This window comes from Ascaphus truei, chromosome 13 (assembly GCF_040206685.1).
Source record: "Ascaphus truei isolate aAscTru1 chromosome 13, aAscTru1.hap1, whole genome shotgun sequence".
Classification (NCBI taxonomy): Eukaryota; Metazoa; Chordata; class Amphibia; order Anura; family Ascaphidae; genus Ascaphus; species Ascaphus truei.
Window position 1 is genome coordinate 43,219,055 of NC_134495.1, and position 23,110 is coordinate 43,242,164.

General features: G+C 42.8%; 2 protein-coding genes across 2 annotated transcripts in view; both read right to left on the reverse strand.

The window, feature by feature from the left end:
• The window catches only part of LOC142465288 (uncharacterized), a 446,439-nt gene that overhangs the window by 60,791 nt on the left and 362,538 nt on the right, over positions 1-23,110 (reverse strand).
• Positions 10,836-23,110, reverse strand: part of LOC142465285 (uncharacterized) — a 40,551-nt gene continuing 28,276 nt past the window's right edge. The window contains 2 exon segments of the mRNA XM_075569304.1: positions 10,836-12,573; positions 12,575-13,809. Coding sequence (XP_075425419.1) covers positions 12,532-12,573; positions 12,575-13,809 — 1,277 coding nt within the window. The 3' untranslated portion in view covers positions 10,836-12,531.

A 23,110-nucleotide genomic window follows, 5' to 3' on the forward strand; every position in this document is an offset into this window, starting at 1 on the left:
CTGAAGAGGAGATTACACAAGCGCTCCTCAAACTAAAACTAAGCAGCCAATGTGGACCCGACTTACTACAATCTAGGTTCCTACGACTTGGTGCCCCAGCCATTGCCAAACCAATTGCGTCCATAGTCAACTCTATCCTGTCTGCAAGCCATATCCCTAAGACCTGGGAAACTGCCAGAGTTGTCCCAATCTTCAAAAGTGGGGACAAAAACACTGTCTCAAACTACAGGCCAATCTCACTTCTCCCAATTTTATCCAAAGTGATGGAAAAATGTGTCCACTGCCAATTAAGCGATTTCTACACCAAGACAAATTTTCCTAGCCAATTCCAGTCTGGGTTTCGTCCCAAACACTCCACCGTAACTACCCTGCTAAAAGTTTGCAATGAAATCCAGTGTGGAATGGAACGGGGACAACTCACTGGTGCAGTATTCCTAGATTTTGCAAAGGCTTTTGACACAGTTGATCATGTTATCCTGCTTAACAAACTCCAGAGCTCTGGAATAGGGAAACATGCTTTAAACTGGTTTCAGTCCTACCTATCAGGAAGATCCCAACATGTGTCCATCTCAGGCTCTAACTCCAACCCCCTGGATATCACCTGTGGTGTCCCGCAAGGCTCTGTTCTGGGACCCCTACTCTTCTCAGTGTTCATTAATGATCTTCCCACAGCTTGTAAGGAAGCCTCAATACACATGTACAGTATGCAGATGACACAATCCTATATGCACACAGCCATAGCCTCTCTGACCTTCAACACATACTTCAGTCTGACTTTTTGAGACTCGAAAACTGGATTTTCCACAACAAACTGTTTTTAAACACTGACAAGACTGTAACAATGGTATTTGGGACCAAGACTAAATTTGTAAAGCTTCCAGTGACTGAGCTCCTGATTAGAACCAACGCTAACACCACCCTAACACCTGTCACTAGTTTTAAATACCTGGGCTTATGGTTTGACTCCCACTTAACATTCGGGATGCACATTGATACCCTGACAACCAAGACCTATGCCAAACTAGTGGTACTTTACAGGAACAAATCCTCCCTAAGTCTCCTGGTCAGAAAGCATATCGCACAGCAGATGCTAATGCCAATTATTGACTATGGAGACATAGTATATGGCTCGGCTCCTCAAACCCACCTTAGCAAACTTGACACCCTCTACAATTCAATTTGTCGTTTTGTTCTCCAATGCAACTACAACACACATCACTGCGAAATGCTCAAAGAACTAGATTGGTCATCACTAGAGTCTAGGCGCAAAGTTCACCTTTCTTGTCTCACCCTCAAATACTTTCTGGGCAAGCTACCCAGCTACCTGAACAAGCTCCTCACCCCTACCACATGCAGCACTTATCACCTGAGATCAGAATCCAAAAGACTATTCATGGTCCCAAGACTCAACAAAGTATCCGGACGTTCCTCCTTCTCCTTCCGTGCACCCCAAAACTGGAACAACCTACCAGAGACTCTCATATCCACCACCAGCTTAAGTTCTTTCAAATCTAAGGCTGTCTCACACTTTAATCTGGTCGGTAACTGTTTCATACGCTCATAATATATATTTTCTTTAACTGTGCACGCAATGTCTTGTAAATAATGTATACCTTGTTCATTTATGTAACTGAACTTGTAACCATGTATTATTTGTTTTACTCTGTGCCCAGGACATACTTGAAAACGAGAGGTAACTCTCAATGTATTACTTCCTGGTAAAATATTTTATAAATAAATAAATAAATACGTGTACCTCTCTAACCCCTGAACTTGGCTCCACGGATACCGACTACGCAGCTCTCTCTCATCCCAGACCTCAGCTTACGGACTTCCACAATTCTACCTTCTCCTATCCAGGACCCGGCAAGTATACCAACTAACCCTCTATCTCCAGCCCAGACCCGGCAACGTTACAAACCACCCTCCAGGCACGAGGAGGGGAGAAACAAGGACATTGGAGCACAGCAAAAAGACAGGCTGGCGGCAGTGACTGCGTGCAAAAGCTTTATTCCGGCAACATTGCCATTAAAAACAGGACAGGTTCTCTGACGCGTTTCGTCTAAGAGACTTTTTCAAAGAGTGCTATACTGCAGCCAGGGGTGTTCCCTAAATACCCACAGACACCCACGTGATCAATTAGAAATCCCCGCCCCTGGCCGGTAATTTACAGGCCACTGGATAATTATGTAAATTAGAAGGGTGCTGCCCATCAAATCCAATGGAGGGGAGTTTTAACCATATGGTTCCTGAGTACATTTTGGGAAACTAATACTGTAAGGGTAGCAGGTCTATCCTCTGGCTGCCATAGCAAACTGATATGTGGAGAACATAACATGACATTTAATCTTATTTAAAATATATACATATTAATATACATTAATAGGTAATGCATCATCTGATAATATTAAGCATATTTAGAATGACCATTTAGCTTGCAAGAGATTATCCTAGAGAGCTAGATGTACTTAATTCACCTATTATGCATAAAAATAATACAAAACAAAAAACATGTTTAGGACTTGTCACAAATCTAAACATTAAAAAATAAAATAAGAACAGCCACACAGAGAAAATAAATAAATTGTCACATCATCCTAGATGAAAGTTCAGGCATCAGACAATGATGGATACATAGAAGACTGACACTGTTGCATTCTATTCTGCATTCTATTATGTATCGTAACAACAGACCACCTAATAATTTTGGGCATAACCACATATTATTGTGATACAGAAAATTATATTAGTACAGCCAAGGTTATAACAATAATTTAGCCTATAAAAACAATAAAGGCAAGAAAGCAAAAGAGCAGTAGAACAACGGCAGAGAAATATCATAAGTACCGGTCTTATATTCAAACACCTAATATATAATTTTCCGTTTTTTGTTTCAATATTTCAGATTTTAGTATTTTAGTATTTTAATAGACCCTAGGTGCTTCAACCAGGGAACAAACAGTTCATCAGCCCATATATACATATATCTCTCTCTATTCAGCAAACAGTTGACTGTGATACACAGGGCTAGCAGTCTATAAAAAATGGGACAGCTCCCAGTCCACATTTAGACCTTGTGGGTGGAGACTGTCCGTACAAAATATCCATGACATCTCTTTTTGGTTCAATATCTTAAGTCTATTACCACCCCTTATCATATTAGGGACATGTTCAAGTCCCAAAAAGGAAAAGCCATGTAGGCCACCTTGTCGACAGGAGGAAAAGTGTCGAGAGACCGGGTGCAACAAGTCCTTTTTCTTAATTAGCCGTACATGTTCCTGTATTCTCGTTTTTAGCGCTCTAATTGTACGGCCAATATAGGTCTTGTTGCATCCGCATTTGATCATGTATACTACATGACTACTGTTGCAGTTGATAAACATATGTATGGGTTTTTTAATCTTTGGTTTTAGACAATCAATTACCTTAGTTGGTCTAGCATACTGGCACACATTACACCGTCCACATGGGAAGAACCCTTTAGGTATATTACTAATTTTTTCCACACTTTGGGATGAAAAGAGACTGGGTGACAAATAAGATGATAAAGGTTTTGCTCTATGAAAGACCAATTTGGGCCTTTCCTTTGTGATGTTTCCTAGGTCACAGTCTAGTGTAAGTGTTTCCCAGTGTCTGGCTATAATGGACCTGATGTCGTTTGATTGACGGCTCTGTCTGGTGATAAACAGGGGTACATTTTGGATGCGATCTCCCTTATTCCCTTTTGTTTTTGACAGAAGCTCCTCCCTTGACATTGCTTTAACTATTGTAAATGTTTTCACTAGATCCTCTTCAGGATACCCTCTGTCCTTGAATCTGTTAATCATTAGATTTGCCTGGTTGATGAAATTTTCATCGGTTGAACACAACCTTCTGAGGCGCATAAGTTGCCCCTTTGGTATACCTTTCTTGAGGGGCAATGGGTGATTACTATTCGCCATAAGGTAAGTGTTCCTGGAGTTGGGCTTCCTGTACACGTCAGTCTGAATCTCTCCCATTAAATCAACATAAATAAGGATATCCAAAAAGTATATTTGATTACTACTGTGCTCATGTGTAAAGTGTAGGTTATAATTATTAGAATTTAAAGACTGGATAAAAAGCTCCAGAGTGTGAGTGTCACCCTCCCAAATCAAAAACAGATCGTCGATATAGCGGCGATAAAACAAAATGTGTTTCCTAAATAAATTTAAATCGCTATAAATAAATAGTGATTCCCAAAACCCCATGAAAAGATTTGCATAAGAGGGTGCAAAAGACGTACCCATTGCAGTGCCAGTGAGTTGCAAATAAAATTGTGAATCATAACTAAAGTAGTTTTGCGTGAGCAAAAATGTGATAGATTCAATTAGAAAAATACAAAGTGCAGGGGAGAGATCAGATTTGTTAAGAAAGTGCTGTACAGCCTCTATGCCCTGCCTGTGGTCTATGATGGAGTACAATGACTTCACATCCATAGTCACCCAGACACAGTTGGTAGTCCAATTTATTGTTTGTAAGTCTTCAATTAAATGTCTGGAATCTTTAGTGTAAGAGGGCAGACTGAGCACCAGAGGCTGTAGAAAAAAATCAACATAACGTGATAAAGCATCTCCCAAAGAACCAATACCTGACACAATTGGCCTACCTGGAGGTTGCGTCAGGGTTTTATGGATCTTTGGGAGATGATAAAAAATAGGTATAATTGGGTCTGGTGTGTACAGGAAGCCCAGCTCTTTAGGATCCAAAATATAGAGGACTTCACCCAATTCCAGGTGTGACCTAAGCTGGACGAGGTATCTTTGAGTAGGGTCTGAGGGAAGTTTTTTATATGTAACAACGTCTCCTAGCTGTCTGAGAGCTTCCTTGTTATAATCTTCCGAGGACTGAACAACAATTGCTCCTCCCTTGTCTGCTTTTTTAATGACAAGGGATTTATCTTTTTGTAAATTAATTAGCTCTTGTCGTTCAGTCCTCGAGAGATTATCCCCTTTGGGGTGACCAATCGTGATCCCCTCTGCCAATATTCTAAGGTCCCTCTCAACAAGTTTCTCAAATGTAGAGATAAAGGGACCCTTAGAGTTGTTGGCGCAGAAGATTGACTTTCTTTTAAAATTTGTATGTTCGTGTTGGAAGAAATCCATAGAAAGTTCATATGGGGATGAATTACCCGTTTGGTCACCAAGGAGACCCTCCAAATCTGCAACTGCACAGTGCTCCCTGTAAGAAAGAATTTCTCTGTTAGTATCATATACATTTAAATCAACATTTGCAACAGAGTCCATGGTCTCTCCTGATTCATTTGGTGAACTCTTGTGTGCTGAAAAGAACTTGGTTAGTGCCAGCTTACGAGTGAAACACTGCAAGTCTATGATGGTACTGAAGAGGTCAAAGTTACTTAGCGGAGCAAAATTAAGCCCTTTATTCAGGAGTTTTAATTGGTCAATGGTTAGTGACACGTTCGAGATATTAATGACATTGTCCTCCGCTAGTGATACTTTTTTCTCTTCGTGGCCCCTCTTTGGGCTTCCCCTCTTCCTTTTGGACCTCCGCGTCCTAAAAAAGCGGGTACAAAGGAGGAGGTGGATGGTCTTGCATCATCTTCACCGGTATATGTGGTGTGGCTCAATCTATCGGAGGTAGTGGACTCGCGAAGTACCCCACCTGTGTTTTTCTTCTTCCAGGGATCATCGTATTTCTCTTTTTCAAATGTAATTGAGGTAGGTCTATTTTCCCCCTCTGAAAGATCTGAGTCTGCACTAGACGCTTCAGCATATTTATTTCTGAGTATAGATTTTTTAGGGGTTGGTTGGTTGGTTGGCACCCTTGTTCTGATTGGATCTATGTTGGGGTGATTTAGATCTACCTCTAAATCTATTTGTGTTAGGTTTTGGGGGTAGTTCCCAAAAATATACTTGATGTTTAAGATAATCTTGCTTGTCCCTTTCAAACTTGGATTGTTTCTTTTCCAAGATCGTATTCTCTACCTCGTCTATATTCTGGGACAGGATCAGGTCATTATTAGAGAAATGTTCCATTTTGTTAAATGATTTTAATTTTGTTTTCAAATCCAAAATGTCCTTCTCTAAAGCAGATCTCTCTTCCTTTTTATGAGTAATAATTAGTCCCATGAGTTTAAAGGAACACTCATCTAAGGCCATCCTCCATTTATTTTCAAATTCTTTGTTGATAAATCCAAAGGTGGGAGATTTTTTAATACGTAACCCCCTTGGAATTCTGTTAACTCTCACATAGTTATCCAAGGAGGTTATGTCCCACCATAACCGGATATTGAGTGATAGTAATTGTTCTAACTTTTGAAAATAGGTCACCAGGTCAGATGATTCCTCACAAAACACTTTACCAGTTTCATCAAAGACATGTGCAGCTTTTCTGCTTCTTTTGGTGTGGTCGCTGCATCTAAATACAAATGTATCTGCGCCATCCTCTTGAACACAATCCTCAAATGTGTCATCCATAATTAAGGCATAAGTTACACAAGTCTCTGTGTGACAGTCTTAAAAAAGATCTCCAAATACTCAGCAACTGTATAAACTTAGATCATTAAAAATTGAGTTTCAATTATTATGCACAAAAAAGCCACAAGCCAGCCTGTAAGAGGTTAAAATGTCTTTGTCATAAACCACTGGATACAATACAAATAAGTCCTTACCGAATACAGCAATGAGCTACCACAATGCTAGAGACATAGGTAGATAAGGGAATAAACCCCTAATGTGGTGCTTCAAATTGGTGTCGGTATTGAGGACTGTTTAATCCTCAGTGTAGCAGTGGTATGGCAGATTTGCCAATGTTTGTGGTAATAGAGGAGAGCAGCGGAGTGTGTACCCCTAGATAGGAAATAATAACTTCTTTTGGGCACAATAAGGCACAATCTGGATCGCCGTGTAGGAAAAGTGATCTCTAACCTGACCGGAGTGCTTCTCCCATCCGGCGGTTCCTTCTGTGGCGGATCACGTGTTCCCGGCGGGTCCTCGAGCAGGGAGTGCAAGGACTCGTGTAGCTGGCTCGTGTGGTGCCTGTTGGCTGTCCGTTCCAGAGGAGGGGGCCTCACCGCTGCTCTCCTGGAGCGTGCATCCGTCCCAGAGCAGGTAGGTAAGAGGAGGGGAGAAACAAGGACATTGGAGCACAGCAAAAAGACAGGCTGGCGGCAGTGACTGCGTGCAAAAGCTTTATTCCGGCAACATTGCCATTAAAAACAGGACAGGTTCTCTGACGCTGTGGGTGTGTGGTGTGCTCCCTTCCCACCTCAGTACCGGGGTCTAGTCTGGTTTGTGGGCAGCACGAGCGTTACACTTTCCTAGTTCAAATAAAGTCTTTTAATAGTCAACTCCAAATGGTACTGAAAGTGTGACTTAGAAGTTGTTCTGCTAAAAGTCCTGTAGCTGTTTCCTTGCTGTCCCCACAAGGCTTCTATGGGCTTGGAGTCACTTAGAACTCCTAGGACTTAGGATCTTGAGAACTTGGAAATCTTGGCAAAAACATTGAATCACATGGGACAACTGCCCTCTGGGCTGGATGCTCACTTTTTTATAACCTTTTCAACGTCATCCCTGCAGTATTACAGCCAATCAGCAGCGTGTGGAACTTCATCTCTAGCCACTCACAATCTTTGCCAGGTGTCACGGTAGACCAGGTCTTATCTACACGGGATTCTGGACTGAGCACACAAGTTAAGAAAAATAAATTTTAATTTATTTCTTTTCAGACAAACACACAAATCTTCACAATATACACTCAATAAAACACTTACTGGGATGGGGGAACGAAAACAAATGTCCTTGGAACGAAACAAAGTCTCTGGTCACACCTGCACACATGCAAGTGGGTGCGCAAAAGGATCAGTGTAGCAGTTCCAGGCTAGGGCTCAACTTGCCAGCCATATATCTTTGCCAAAAGGAATAAGTTTGTTCAGTCCTTACAGGGTTCGTTCAGGAACCCTTAGCTCTAACGAATTCCAGAAGAGGGGGATGATCCTTGGTTACGATATTATGAACCTCTCACACTCCGGAACCACCAACACTGGAACTTGGTCAAATCGTTGTTAAAATCAGGTGAATCTCTCTGGGACTGGGCTGCAGGCATCTTTATAGGGTTAAGGGTCTTATACCTAACATACACACCCAATCCCTTCTGTGGGAACACTTTTTCCCCCTATCCCAGACTTGCCAGTAGTTGATAGCATGGGCAGAAGTGGCTTCCTGGTTTGCACAGAGCATGTGTCAACTTGACACCTAAGCTGCTTAGCATACTGTGTCCAACTTCTTACCTGGCGACAGTAAGTCTGAGGTTTGTCTACCAAGTGTGAATGGCCCCTCCTGCGTACTAGGATCTGATACTCAGGGATATCCTGGCCACTTTAACACCTAGCCTCTCTGAGGCTTTTCAACTTCAGATTTCTCAGACACAAAGGCACCAAATTAGCAGGGTGCCCTTTGAAGCCCAAAGATGAAAAGCTCTAAGCTCATGTACCCTTAACATATTTACATGTTAATACATTCCTTGCCGGGCTGGCAGAAAAAGCTTCCTGCCTGTACAGTTTAAAACATAACTCAAATACATTTTATTTATATATACGTTCTGTATGTGTGGGGGACACCAAACAATATGTATGTGTTTCTTACATTCTCAGCTACCTGCCCTCCAAAAATTAGAGTGCTAGCTTGTTAAATGCAATTCGCACATATTCACATACATTCACATAGCTGCAGCTAGGTTTAGAGCTGCAAAACAAGGACACCAATAATATTGTAGGGGAAAACATGATATTAGGGGGACAATACATTTTAACACCTTTAGTCCCATCGGGGATTAGGGTTAATAGCGATGATGTAGGGGAAAACATGTCAGTGTGGTGAACATACAGTTAACCCCTTCAGTCCCAATGCGATTTAGGGTTAATAGCGGTGGTGTAGGGGAAAACAGGGGATTGTGGGGATAATACATTTTAGCCCCTTCACTCCCAACAGGGTTTTAGATTTAACCAGCCGGGTATAATACCTTTATTATTGACGAACACCTCTCAACGAAGAAAGAGAGAGCGGGCACTGCTGTGCAAAAATGTACGAGACTGGACTGTGCTAACTTACAGAGGGCATATTCCCCTTTTTTATCCATTTTTGTCTATGACTTAATAAAACATTTTCTACAATAGCACAGTCCAGCCTCATACATTTTTGCCCAGCAGTGCCCGCTGTCTCTTTCTTCGTTGAGAGGTATTCGTATGTTCAAGTATACAGCCAGGAGCACGCCTATCTGGATGGATTCATGACTTCAGTAAGTGACTTTTCATTATTACTACCGGAGCTTCCCCAGGTGAATTGGCCATTATTTGTGCGGGACTATATACATAGGGGTCTGGTGCCGGTCGAGAGACCTCCCCCGGTCAACCCTTTTTCATCGCTAGGAAACTTCCCTCACTAAGGGTTCAAGTTGATTACTATAAGCTTCGTTTATATCATTGCTTTAAATCCTCAATATCCAGATGTACTTGCAAAAGTAATATACTATATACTGTTGGATTGCATACTCTGCAGTGCTTGTTTATTTGGGGGGGGGGACCGTGTACCCGTTTCCTCTTCAGTGCCTTTATTATTGGCCTGGTTAACCCCCCTCACCACACTAGGTTTGTGAAAGCTGGCACCTAAGGCTTCAGAAAAGTGAGAGGGCATGTGCACAATGCCATTTTGCCCACTTACTATTCAAAGGCCCCCACAGGCTCAGTGCCTCCAAGTCTAGGAAGGTGCCAACTGACCAGGACTTGAACACTTAACTCAGCTATCCTGTTTAGATGGCTTTCACACCCCTGGCAGCTAGTGTCAGTTAGATCTATAGACCTAGGGTTAGACTCACTGGCACCAAAGCCCCAGATGGCACAGGAGATGAAAGACCCTACCTTAGGCTGCGTCCATAGATGGACCAGCCGTGCTGAGGCGTGCGGACGCTCCGCGCTGAGCCCCTGCATCCTCAATGAGGATGCCTTGAGAGGGGGCTCACGCGAGCGTCCGCAGGCGTGCTGAAGAGTTGGAGGTTTCAGCCGAGCGCCAAGCTGTTTTTCAGCGCGCTGTCGGCTGAAAACCTCCAATCACAGCACAGCAGCATCAACGTCACGGCGCCGTGACGTCGGCGCCGTGACATTGACGTCAGTGCGTCGCGGGCGATTGGCCCAGCGACGTCACTGCCCCGCCTCCAACCACCTCCCCCTGGCTCCCCCCGTGCACGCTGGCCCGCCTGCAAGTCCGTGCAATCGCGCTGACTGAAGCAGGCGAGCCTTAGCGTTAGCGCGCCTCCGCTCTCCCCACACGTCTATGGCCCGGGCCTTATGCTTCATGTATAAAGTGTAATCATATTTTAAAACACTGCTTCTTAATAAAATATACTTTTATACATTCTGTTGCTAAAATGTGTTACAGTTCTTTGGTGTATGAAATAGTGTAAAAAACTAAACAGTTCCCCTTACACTAGCCTTTATTTCTTACATCCAGCAAACTAGACTTTTAAACATTTTAACTTTACTTCTAAAACTCTCACAGCCTTATCTTAATAAAATCCTGCTCAGTTTTATAAATGACTGTAGCATCCCTGAACCCCTATACCAGAGTTAGGGTGACCTGGGCAGCCCCTCCTGTTATATTAGGGACCCCATGATGGTTTCAAGGACCCTTTCCACCTTTTACATTTTCTGGTCTATGCTGAAGCAGGACCTCATAGGGGTGAGTCACAAGAATGCTTTTCATGGTAGGGTTTTGACCGGAGCACTGCGCTTCAATGCAGTTGGGAATCTAGAAGTGATGAAACCTCTTGTGGCTCTGAGGCAAGGGGTGGCCTATAGATATTGATATGATTGTGGATAAAGTTATTTTCTTCGAAGAAACCCACAATTAGGAGTTTCGAAACGCGTTGGACATTTTTTGGCACAGCAGGGACACCGTAGCAGCAAGATACCGGAGGTGACGTCAGTAGAGGAGCCGATCGGCGAGACTCTGGTAGCAGCTGACTCCGAGCACAGAAGGCGGATCTCCTCGAGCCACTGACAAACTTCACCCCACGGCGAGCGGTGTTAACCAGCGAAAGACCTTAAAACAAATGCGCATGTCCTAGCCACCTCAGGTGTGTAGGATTCCAATTTTTCTCACGGCGGAGCAAGTTCCATTTCTATAGGTGCAGCCACACCGAGATGTTTTATAATTGATATACTTATGTATGCCATTTTTTTCTTGTTCAATTGTTTCATTAAATTGCTCTGTTTAATCAATTTATATTGTCCTTGGGTAATGCAATATTGCAGTGTATTTTGTATGTTTTGTCTTCCTTTCTTGAGGTAATTATCCAAAAGAAAAGAACTTTATCCACGATCATATCAATATCTATAGGCCACCCCTTGCCTCAGCGCCACAAGAGGTTTCATCACTTCTACATCCATATCTGGTTGCGAGAAACCAGAGAAACTTTTTGGGCAGCTCCAGGACTCGTTTTTGGACTCCTAATCATAGGTTCATTTATTGTCACATGTTTATAATTATTTATATATTCATTTAAATTGTCACACGAGCGCTATATTGCACTTATATTTTCACTTAGTTGGGAATCAAACCGGAATCCTGGGTACATTTTTGGGGTCTCCAGTAACTTTGAAACCCCACTAAGTAGACGCAATCTGAAAGAAGTTTCTCCGTCAAACCTACCCTGAAACTCACAGCCTGGTCGTCTCCACTTGCTAGCACTCCTGGAATGGGTAAAACATAAATAATTGCAATTGTTGCATATTTTATTACAGGGTACAGTAATGCATACCCAATACACGGGTCCAAGAGCTGACACTCTAGGACCCCAAAACACAGTTCAGGGGCAACCAAGTGGGTTTAACCTTTATTATAAAGCCTGCTTACCCCCTCACCATCACAGCGCTCAAGCATGGAATCCATAGATAGCAAATATATAGAAAAATAGCGCATACACAGAGGCGCGTGGTATATATATATATATATATATAGTAAAAGACTGTAACTCTTAGGTGATATGGGGTCCTAAATAGACACAAAGTAACCATGAAGGAGAAGAGTTAGAGGGATAAGACCCACTCCTCAAAACCTTATTGAGACCACTATTATAACATGATACAATTGAATATGAATATACTAACATATTTGTAATGCCTCTATCCTGTGCCCCTAGTTTGGTGTGCTGCTAGTAGTTGAATCACAATAGACAAAAATTGGAGATACAGCGCACAGCCAAGAGAGTGGGTCAAAGGATGATATAAAAAAATATTTCTGAATTGCGTCCATTAAAAAAAAGGAAGTATAACAAACCCCCTATGCATTTTGTGCGTCTCTTCCATCACATAAGGCCCTTAATAATCTTTGTGAGAGCAAAAACCCATGGACTCTCACAGTGACATTTTTAATGCTTTATATTAAACTCTGTGCTGTCTCTGATCATTATCACGCTTCACAATTTTGGTAAAACATTTTTCCACATTAGGAGCAATTGGGTTTTCATGTGTGTGAAGTCTCTGATGTTAAACAAGATCTAAAAATATTTTCCACATTCAGAGCAAACAAATGGTCTTGGTCTCGGATGTGTGAATTACCTGATGTTTATTAAGCTTTGAGCTGGAGGAAAAAGATTGCCCACATTCAGAGCAAAGAAATGGTCTCTCTCCTGTGTGAATTTTCTGATGTGTAACAAGATGTGACTTAACGGAAAACGATTTCCCACATTCAGAGCAAACAAACAGGCCCTCTCCTGTGTGAAATCTCTGATGTGTAACAAGACTTGACCTCTGAGAAAAACATTTCCCACAATCAGAGCAAAGAAATGGCTTCTCTCCTGTGTGAATTATCTGATGTCTAACAAGATCAGACTTAAGGGAAAAACATTTCCCACATTCAGAGCAAGCAAATGGCTTCTCTCCTGTGTGAATTATCTGATGTCTAACAAGATCAGACTTAAGGGAAAAACATTTCCCACATTCAGAGCAAGCAAATGGCTTCTCTCCTGTGTGATATCTCAGATGTGCAGTAAGATTTGATTTCCACAAAAAACATTTCCCACATTCAGTGCAAACAAATGGTCTCTCTCCTGTGTGAATTTTTTGATGTCTAACAAGATTTGCATTGCTTAAAAAACATTTTCCACATTCAGAGCAAACAAATGGTCTCACTCCTGTGTGAATTTTCTGGTGTCTAACAAGATTAGCATTGATTAAAAAACATTTCCCACATTCAGAGCAAACAAATGGTCTCACTCCTGTGTGAATTTTCTGGTGTCTAACAAGATGTGCGTTGCTTAAAAAACATTTCCCACATTCAGAGCAAACAAATGGTTTCTCTCCTGTGTGAATTATCTGATGTCTAACAAGATATGGCTTAAGGGAAAAAGATTTCCCACAATCAGAGCACTTATACAGCCTTTCTGTATTGTGTGTTCTTTGGTGAATTGTATAATCTGATTTATTATTAAAGTTTTTACCACATTCATTACACTTATACTTCATTACTGACAGGTTTTTGTGAATTTTCTGGGCATTAGTGTTTCCTTTGTCCCACTTCTTAATAGGAGTAGATGCATGTTCATGTTCTTTCAGTGTATCAATGAGGGAGACTGAGGGATTTTCTTCTTTATGTGAGCCTGATTCCTCAGCCATAATTCTCACAGCTTTTCTCTGTCTCTTACTTGGGTTATTTTGCCTCAAGTAATTTGCTCCTTGATCACTTCTAACAACACTGTTGTTATCTTCATTTACACGATCTGGTGAGCAAAGAGGAGTGTGCCCTCCTGCAGGTGTACTTCTGCTCATGGATTTATCTGTTGGAAATAAATGCACTGAGTGAAAAGAAGTTAATTAATAGCATAAATATAATTTAACATTACTGTTTGAACATTTCAATTACCGGTAGTATAAAACATGTCCCAAATTGCAATTTGAATATACTGCAAGCTAAAGAAGTACTGTTGCAAAATTGAAAGCAAATCAGGGGTTAATTTGCTTTTTAAATAGATACATTCTACAGAACTATTGAAATAGGCTTTGATAACTAAAATGTACTAGTTTTTCCTGGAACACAGTGAGTTAAGTTAGCTGAGCTAAACAAAATGTCACAGATGTATAACTGACCCTCAGAAATGGCACCCGAGAGCCCACATCCAATTCCAGGAACTAGAGTAAATGCCAAACAGAATGGATGTCCTGGCTCCTTGTGGTGGGAATCAGACACAAATTTATACGGTGAGAGAACCCCTGGCCATGCATTTGTGTGCTGTAAATGCCACAGGAGCTAAACTTTTCAGAAACCTACTGTGATATGAAATAATATGAATAGTTTTGAATGTTTATACGGACTACACAAATGAACACATCGCTCACCATAGACAGATACAAACAAGGATACCCGGTGCATAGGGGAGGGAGAAATAAGGGTCTACAGAAAAACAGAACGGTGACCACAGGGGGTCGCCAGAGCCCCTAATAACTGCACGCATGGTAGGCCAAAATAGCGGTAATTATATGGCCACAATGCAAGCTAGAATAAGCAGGCCCTCCAAATAGGGTAAACTACTAAAAGGTCACACTTGGAACACAGAAAATAAAAAAGTTTTAATGTATCAAGGTTAACAAACGACGAAACACGTAATTAATACTATACAGTGAAAATATTAAAATCCCGAGCGCAAGTGGGAGGCAGGTGTATGAAAGTGTAAACACCGTAGTTACACAAGTACAGTTGCCTACTGGACTGATCACTGAGACCCCAAGCAACCAACAGTAATTAACAGTTACAACATGTTTGTTCTGTGCGTAGGGAGACAGTATATAAACACAGCATAGGTCAAGTATGCAATGGCTTTTATTAAGGTAACCATACAACCTGGTCTTTGTGTGGGTGTAGGAGTTTGGGCTGGGAATGTATGTGTGTTAATCTATTTCTGACTGGTAACAGTTAAATGGGGGTAGGTGGCACCTCCCCCCAGAGCTCACTCCTCCCCACCTTTTTAACTTGGGAGGTTCTGGCATTTTGCTGAATGTACAAGACTCACTGTAGTTGCTTCCCCTCATACAGAGGTAAAAGGAAGGGTTCACAGTTTTAGTGTTAGGACCTGCATTGTGGTTTTACCTTGATGTTTGGTGTGCAGGCTTACGACGCTTTGGCCAAAGTGTTTAACTAAATAACCAAGTAATTACTATTATTATTGAAGTATTTAAACGTTATACTTATTACCATATATGTTTTGTCAATTTGATGTAGCATTGGGCACCCCCGTCTTTTGCTGTTATTAAGGTAACCATACAACCTGGACTTAGTATTCGTCTACTCCCGATGTGATGGTCCAGAGCTGATCTGCCTGCCTCGACGTACGTTTCGCGCGTCACTGCGCGTTCTCACGGGGAAGGAGTGGTAATGTGCAATGTGGGACCTAAAATACTCTCCTACCAGAGGAGGAGTGGTCACAGCGCCCAATCATATAGCAGAATGTATTGAGCAGGCGGCAGGTAAACATTGCACCACAGTCCCGCCAATCATCACTCCTCCCCCTTGAGAAAGCAAGCGATGACCCATGAAACGTACGTCGGGGTCAAGTGACGTCATTCTGTTGACAGTCACGCGCATGAGTGAGGAGAGGCAGGCAGATCAGCTCCTGACCCTCACATCGGAAGTAGACAAGAAAAGAATGAGGAGCATTGAGAAAGCAGGGCAGTTGTTAGGGGGTTGGGCAGTTTCCTCCATTCTGATTGACTGCATTACCAATCAGGAGGTGGCACCAGGAGCATGTGTTCCTTCACTCTAACTCAGATTCTCTTGGACATAACACCTGAGTTGCGCAAAAGGCGGACCCCCTAAGAGAGTCTCTCCAATGTGTTTTCACTGCTCCGGTCCAATGAGACAGTTAATACTAAACCGGGTTAATATCAGAGGAAAAGTGAGAACTTCAAAGACCTGGAGATCGGTCATCCCCTCCACCCTGCATATCTTCTGTAGGGGTTAGTGTTCACTCTACCGCTGACTGTCTTGGACATAACCCCCAAGTTATGCCAAAGGTGGCGAAAGGGTGTCAGCCATTTTCTGCTGTTAGAGATGCTCTGTTATTGTTCTTGGATAAAATATTTCTGAAATATATTGAAGCATTTACATCTTCACATATGACCTGCTCTCACAGTTCTACCTCATCATAATCCCACTTACTTCTTGAAAAGTACTTACACCTTGAGAAAGGCAGTATTACTGCCGAAACGTTGGATTTCTTGGCACATTAAACCTTTTCACTGCTGATTAAAACCGTGTGCCTGCTTCTTCTTCTCCACTGGACTATTTTGGGACGTGAGGAGCTCCCCAGAACCAGCGCACCGGCAGTTAATTACCCCACCATCACCTGTGTGTCTGAGTGCGTGCACAACCATCTTTAAGCATTTCCATCCTCACACATTACCTGCTGTCACAGTTCTTCCTCATCATAATCCCACTTACTTCTCCAACGCTAAATCCTTCAATTAAAAAGCAGCCATCCAACACACACCAACCTTCTTATCCCCCTGTACCTAATGTTTACACTTACCCTACCTTATAGATTGTGAGCTCTTTGGGGCAGAATGCTCCTTATCTACTGTAACAATGAATGTTTATGTTTGTTATTTTATTTTTTTCATCCTCCAATCCTTTGTACAGTGCTACAGAATATGTTGGTGCATTATAAATAAATTAAAATAATAATAATGTGTCTGGGGAGACGGGGCCAAGAAGAGGAGGAAGCAGCATCATCAGGAGGAAGGTGTGAGCAGAGGGAGGAGAGGATTGTGGCTGCATGTTCTGTGTGTATCTGTTCTCCTGTGGTGTGTCTCTCTGTCATGTATACTCACACTGACAATGGTGCCTAACGCTATTCTCAGAATTGGTGCAAAATACAATTAAATTAGTAAGGACTGGTCATACTAATATGAAACAGTGTATACAGAGGGAGTTCATGGTCAACTCAATGGCTGCAAGGATTCCAGGTCCTGTGGCTGCAAAACAAGCCCAAATCATCACCCATCCACCACCGTGCTTGACAGTTGGTATGAGGTATTTGTGCTGATATGCTGTGTTTGGTTTTTGCCAAACATGGCGCTGTGCATTATGGCCAAACATATCCCCTTTGATCTCGTCTGTCCAAAGGACATTGTTGCAGAAGTCTTGTGGTTTGTTCAGATGCAACTTTGCAAACCTAAGCTGTGCTGCCATGTTCTTTTTAGAGAGAAGAGGCTTTCTCCTGGCAACCCTTCCAAACAAACCATACTTGTTCAGTCTTTTTGTAATTGTACTGTTATGAACTTTAACATTTAACATGCTAACTGAGGCCTGTAGAGTCTGAGATGTAACTCTTGGGTTTTTTGCAATTTCTCTGAGCATTGCACGGTCTGGCCTTGGGGTGAATTTGCTGGGACGTCCACTCCTGGGAAGATTGGCAATTGTCTTGAATGTTTCCCACTTTTGAATAATCTGTCTCACTGTAGAATGATGGACTTTAAATTGTTTGGAAATGGCCTTATAACCATTCCCAGATTGATGGGCAGCAACAATTGCTTCTCTAAGATCATTGCTGATGTTTTTCCTCTTTGGCATTGTGTTAACACACACCTGAATGCTCCAGACCAGCAAACTGCTAAAACTTCAGCTTTTATAGAGGTGGTCACACTTGCTGATGATCAATTAATCAAGGGTATTTGATTAGCAGCACCTGTCTGCTACTTAGCATCTTAATTCCTATTGAAGCAGTAAGGGTGTACTTAGTTTTTCACACATAGCTTCTCCATTTTGGCTTTATGTTTATTAAATAAATCATGACACAGTGTAATATGTCATGTGTTGTTGTTCATCTGAGGTTGTATTTACCCAATTTTTAAACCTGCTAAGGAGCAGATGATTGTTATGTCCTGATATGTAAAACCATGGAATTCAAAGAGGGTGTACTTTCTTTTTCACATGACTGTATAGCAATGTCCCAAAAAATACTTTAATTGGTGGTTTAAGTTTTTTCAAACCCAACCGTTGCAGATGGTTGTGCGCCTGAGGTCCATTGTCCGCAGTTCACGTGGATTGATAACGTGAAAACAAAAAACACAATCATAGTGTAACACCTCAGTAGGTAATAGGTAATTAGACTGGTCTGTCTCAGTGAACATTTATGAATTAAATCATTTTGAAACAGGTGGTGTTCAATAGGTTAAGTGGAATTACTGGCTCCACAGAAAGGATATACTACAATTTTACATAGTTACATAGTAGATGCATCCATCAAGTTCAACCTATGCTAAATATAGATGGCAGATACTTTATCCTATATCCGTACTTACAGTATATTGATCCTGAAAAAGGCAAACAAACAAAAACCCCAGTGTCATACCATCCAATGATATCTCATAAGGGGAAACATAAATTCCTTTCTGACTACAAGAATTGGCAAATCAGATTTCTCCCTACATCAACATCCTTCCCATGTATACTTATTAGGTATATCCCGGTATACCTGTCCTTTCTAAAAAAGATGTCCAACCTTTTTTGAACAAATCTATTGTATCTGCCATCACAGTCTCCATGGGTAATGTATCCCCATTTTAACTGCCCTTACTGTAAAGAGCCCTTTCCTTTGTTGCTGGTGAAATCTCCTTTCCTCCAACCTTAAATGATGGCCCCGAGTCCTTTGTACTGCCCGAGGGATGAATAGTTCTTTTGAAAGCTCCTTGTACTGTCCCTGAATATATGTGTATATACAGTAGTCATCATATCCCCTCTTAGATGCCTCTTTTATTATGTAAATAAATCTAATTTAGCTAGCCTCTCCTCATAAGTTAGAATGTCCATCCCCTTTATTAATTTGGTGGCTCTTCTCTGCACTCTCTATAGTTCCATAATTTTTTTTCTAAGTAGTGCCCAAAATTGTACACCATATTCAAGATGTGGTCTTACTAATGCTTTATAAAGGGGCATAATTATGTTTACTTTCCTTCCATCCATTGCCCATTTAATTCAAGATAAGATCTTGTTTGCCATTGCAGCTACTGCATGACTTTGGGCAGTATTGCTAAGCCTGCTGTCTACAAGCACTCCTAAATCTTTCTCCATCAAGGATTCCCCTAATGTATCCCCTAATTTAATTTCTAAGTCGCCTGTTTATTGTATTGGGTCATATATTATGTGAACTTGGGGTGATCCCCACTATCATGGAAAATGGGATATCTAAAAATGGCTAGTGTTAAAAATTGTACATTTTAATATACAACAGCTATATAGCAAAATACAATTAAAAACACAAAACAAATCACATTAAACATGCAATGGCACCCGGGGACTTCCCCATGTGCCCTAGGGGATGTGGTCATCGGGCAGACTTTCTACACATGCAGTGGTGGTGTCCTAAGTTGGCTCGACTTTGTGTAAAAGTGCACAGTTTGATTCAAAATTGTAACGATGTGCTCACCACAAACAAGGCGGAACCCCGGTACTGAGGTGGGAATGGGTATAAACGCCACCCACAGCCATGGGGGCATGTCTGGAGTGTGGATGGTCAGGTAGCAAGGTCAGGATTGGAGAGCGTAGAATGGTTAGGTACTTGCCGAAGTTTGAGGTAGGAGCCGGTAGAATTATCAGTGTCCGTTTAGCCGTGGTCAGGGGTTGGAGAGTTGCGGAAGGTCAGAGGTAAGCTGGGTCGGTAAGCCAGAAGAAGTGCAGAGTCCAAAGTAAAAGGCGGGTCGGTACACAGGAGGTCAATCTGAAACAAGGAGCTAGGAGACAAGGCAAGGCAGGACAAGGAAGCAGGAAGTGGGAGAATAGTGCTAACTGGAACTATGCTCAGCCAAAGTGCAAGTGACACAGCTGAGCATTTATGGGAGAGCATGACCAATGAGAAAGGGGGGTGGAGCAGAGGCACGGACTCAACGGAGGCACAAATAGGAGGAGAGATGCAGGAGACAGGCGGGCATAATAAAGAGAGTTGACACGCAGCATGGGAGCAGGGCACACGTATCACGTGTGTGCGCAGCGCGATGTTGATGGGAGTCGCAAGTAGGGGGGCCGAGCCAGACTCTGCAATGTCAGAAAAGCTTCTGCAGGAGCGCGCGTGCTGTAAGGACAGCGGGGTTGCACGAGACATCAGGTAAGGAGGAAATGCGCAATGGGTGACGCGCTCCCCGATTCCTTACAAAAATGTTCTAGATTTCACATGGAGACTAAGCCCTTGGTCATGCCTACTAAATATACCTTCTCAGGACTTGGACCAATATGTACATAAACTAATCTCGAACATAGTGACGGCGACTAGATGCGCCATAGCTCTACACTGGAAAGGACTGGACCTCCACTCTATGAGATATATTGAAAACAAAATATGGTGTATCCTCTAAATGGAGAGAATGACGAGTTTCATGAGAGACTCATGTGCCAAGTTCCAGAGGGTGTGGCAACAATGGCTTATATATCACAGCATACGGGGCTCATCTATCCAGCCCTTGGATGACTCCTGTGTATTGTTTTAAAATGTTCACTGTGCAATACCGGTCTGTACCACCCTATGTCTGGGGAGAGCTGCTGATGGCAACTGACCTAAACACAAGTACATAGAATCAAAATCTGTCCCAGGCCCCAAGACTCTTGATCCCACCTGTAGTGAAGTGGTCTGGATTCTGAATCACCTGTGTTTGCCTGTACTGTAATTGACACTTATGAATCATTTTTGGTTATTTACATCAATGTAACTGTACTACTGATCTGATTTGAGATTCCCTACCTGACCCTACTCTTCTAATTTTCTTGTTTCTGTTCTCCCCAACCCCTTACCTACCCGTCCCCACTTTTGTCTTTCTACACTGGCGACACAGTTTATTACACTGCGGCCAGATCCGCAAGCCGGGAGATTTCCCGGCTTGCTAGTGGCCGCCCCTCGGCGTGCCGCGCGTCATAGACGCGCGGTCACGCGTCTTCGGGAGCGTGCGCCCCCTGCACGCGCGTCCAGGGGCTCCCCGAGGGAGCCCTGGTGTCCCGCGATCGCGGGACAGCGGCAGGGGGTTCCGGGGGACCCGGCGGACCCGGCAGCGGTAGGGAGAGCGCCCCGATCGGAGGGCGCTCTTCCGCTGCTTCGGCGCGCGCCCGTCACTCTCGGGCGCGCGCCAGGCTACTGCTGCGGCACAGAACGGGCAAATGCTCGAATAAACTGTGCCGCAGCAGTATGTGTGAACTCATTTTTGCATGTTTGCAAAATATATATTGTAAAATCAATAAAATAAGATTAAAAAAAATGCAATTCTTCTTGACATCTCGGAGGATGTAAAAATTGGAATCCTACTCACAAGATGGTGCTAGTTCATGAGCAGGTAGATAAAAAGAGAGGATCCATTGAGTACAGTCAGAATTGATGAGGACCCTGCAAAGGTTGATCTACTGGAGCTAAAAGATGCTGAGCCAGACACAGATGGTCGTACGACTGACACGGACGAGGAAATCACACGACGAGTTGAAGCGCTTGTTGCTAAGCAAGTAAAAGAGGAATTGGAAAGATACACTTGAGCAAAAAGTCCTCTCTGGCGACTAAAGGAGGAGCTAGAGCGGATACTTGAAGAGATACTGGGTGAGTGCATAAGTTAAAGACTTTGGCACCTGTTTTATCTTCAATCACAACTACACATCGTGGCTAGGATTTTATAAAGAGGTAGAAAAATACTGTGCTTTATGCCCCAAGGGTACAGTAATTGCCCCAAAGGGAAAAGACAAAAGTTGCTGGTATGAGTGAAGTAGTTTTTGGAAAACAACATTTCCCAAAGGAGAACAAGGGTCCATGGATCCAGTTGGAAGTCAGACAGTTAGGAAGACACAGAAAAGACTGGTGAAAAGTTTAGAAACTTTTTTGATTGGAAGTCGAAAAAGAAAAGAGATTGAAGTTGGACTTCTCCAACAGTGATGCTGATGCATGATAATGGACAAAACAATGTTACAATGGTGAGGGGGATATGTGACAGCGTTATGAACTCTGTATGTTAGCAGGTTGCATTATGCAGGCTTTTCAGGGTGCAAGAGGTTAACTTATCTGGAGAGGCAGGCAGCAGGTACACCCAATTCAAACTAAATGCCTGATTGCAAGGGGGTTTAAAGGTCAGTTATCAAGCTGCCAGAGAAGATACTTTTCCACAATCAGTAGGACACTGGTTGGTACGGTTCCCCAAGGCTGCTGGAAGCAGGGCCTGCTGGGATCACCTGGGACTCACACCCAGGAACCTGAGCCACAGCCTGGGAAAGAAGCAGGGCTTACTTTCTGCAAGGTGTTGCAGTATCCAGAGGGATTTCCCAGCACCTCAAGTTAAGGACTTTATATTTTGTATTTTATAATTTGCAGTGTTTATAAATGGAAGTTAGCCTAGCTACCCAGTTGGTCAGTCAGAGCCATGGATGTTTAGTTTGCCTCCTTACTGTGGAGTAGACTTTTGTTTTATAGCTTGTGTTTTACCTTTAAAAGGACAGTTTCCAATACTGTGGTTTTGCTGTGGAAAAATAACCCACTGAAGTGTTTGTTGAGACCTAAAATACACTGTGTGGACTCTTACTGACCCTACCACGAGGCCATAATGCTACAGTATCTATTCTCCACTGTTTGGGTGTGTGTGTGTATACTGTATGTCACCTGTGATGTATGTCTGTCTCCTATATGTATTTGTTCACCACTGAATGTATATTTGTTATCAGCAGAGTGAACTGGGTTCTCATCGCTTCAAGTATCTCTGGCGTGGCATTCGGCCCGACAGCAGCTAGGAGCCCCATGATCTCAGTGGCCAGCGTGTTCCAGACTACTGGGAGCACAGGTTTACTGGGAGCACTACTGGGAGCACAGGTAAGAACTGGATTCTTAACTCCAAGATGGACACGGAACTGGAGCTTGTTTAGTTCCGCAACCAGGTATGCGGGGGCACTCCATGCCTGGCTCTCATAGCAGACAATGTCGCCCACCAGGACCGATTTCCCTTGCCCCTCTGTTGGGAGAACGTACTCCTCACACCGAAGTACCACGCTTTCCTTGGTCTAGGTCCTGAACTTGAACCAAGGAACATCCTCTAGCTCGATCGTTGGTTGACTAGATGGCTACTGGGACGTTG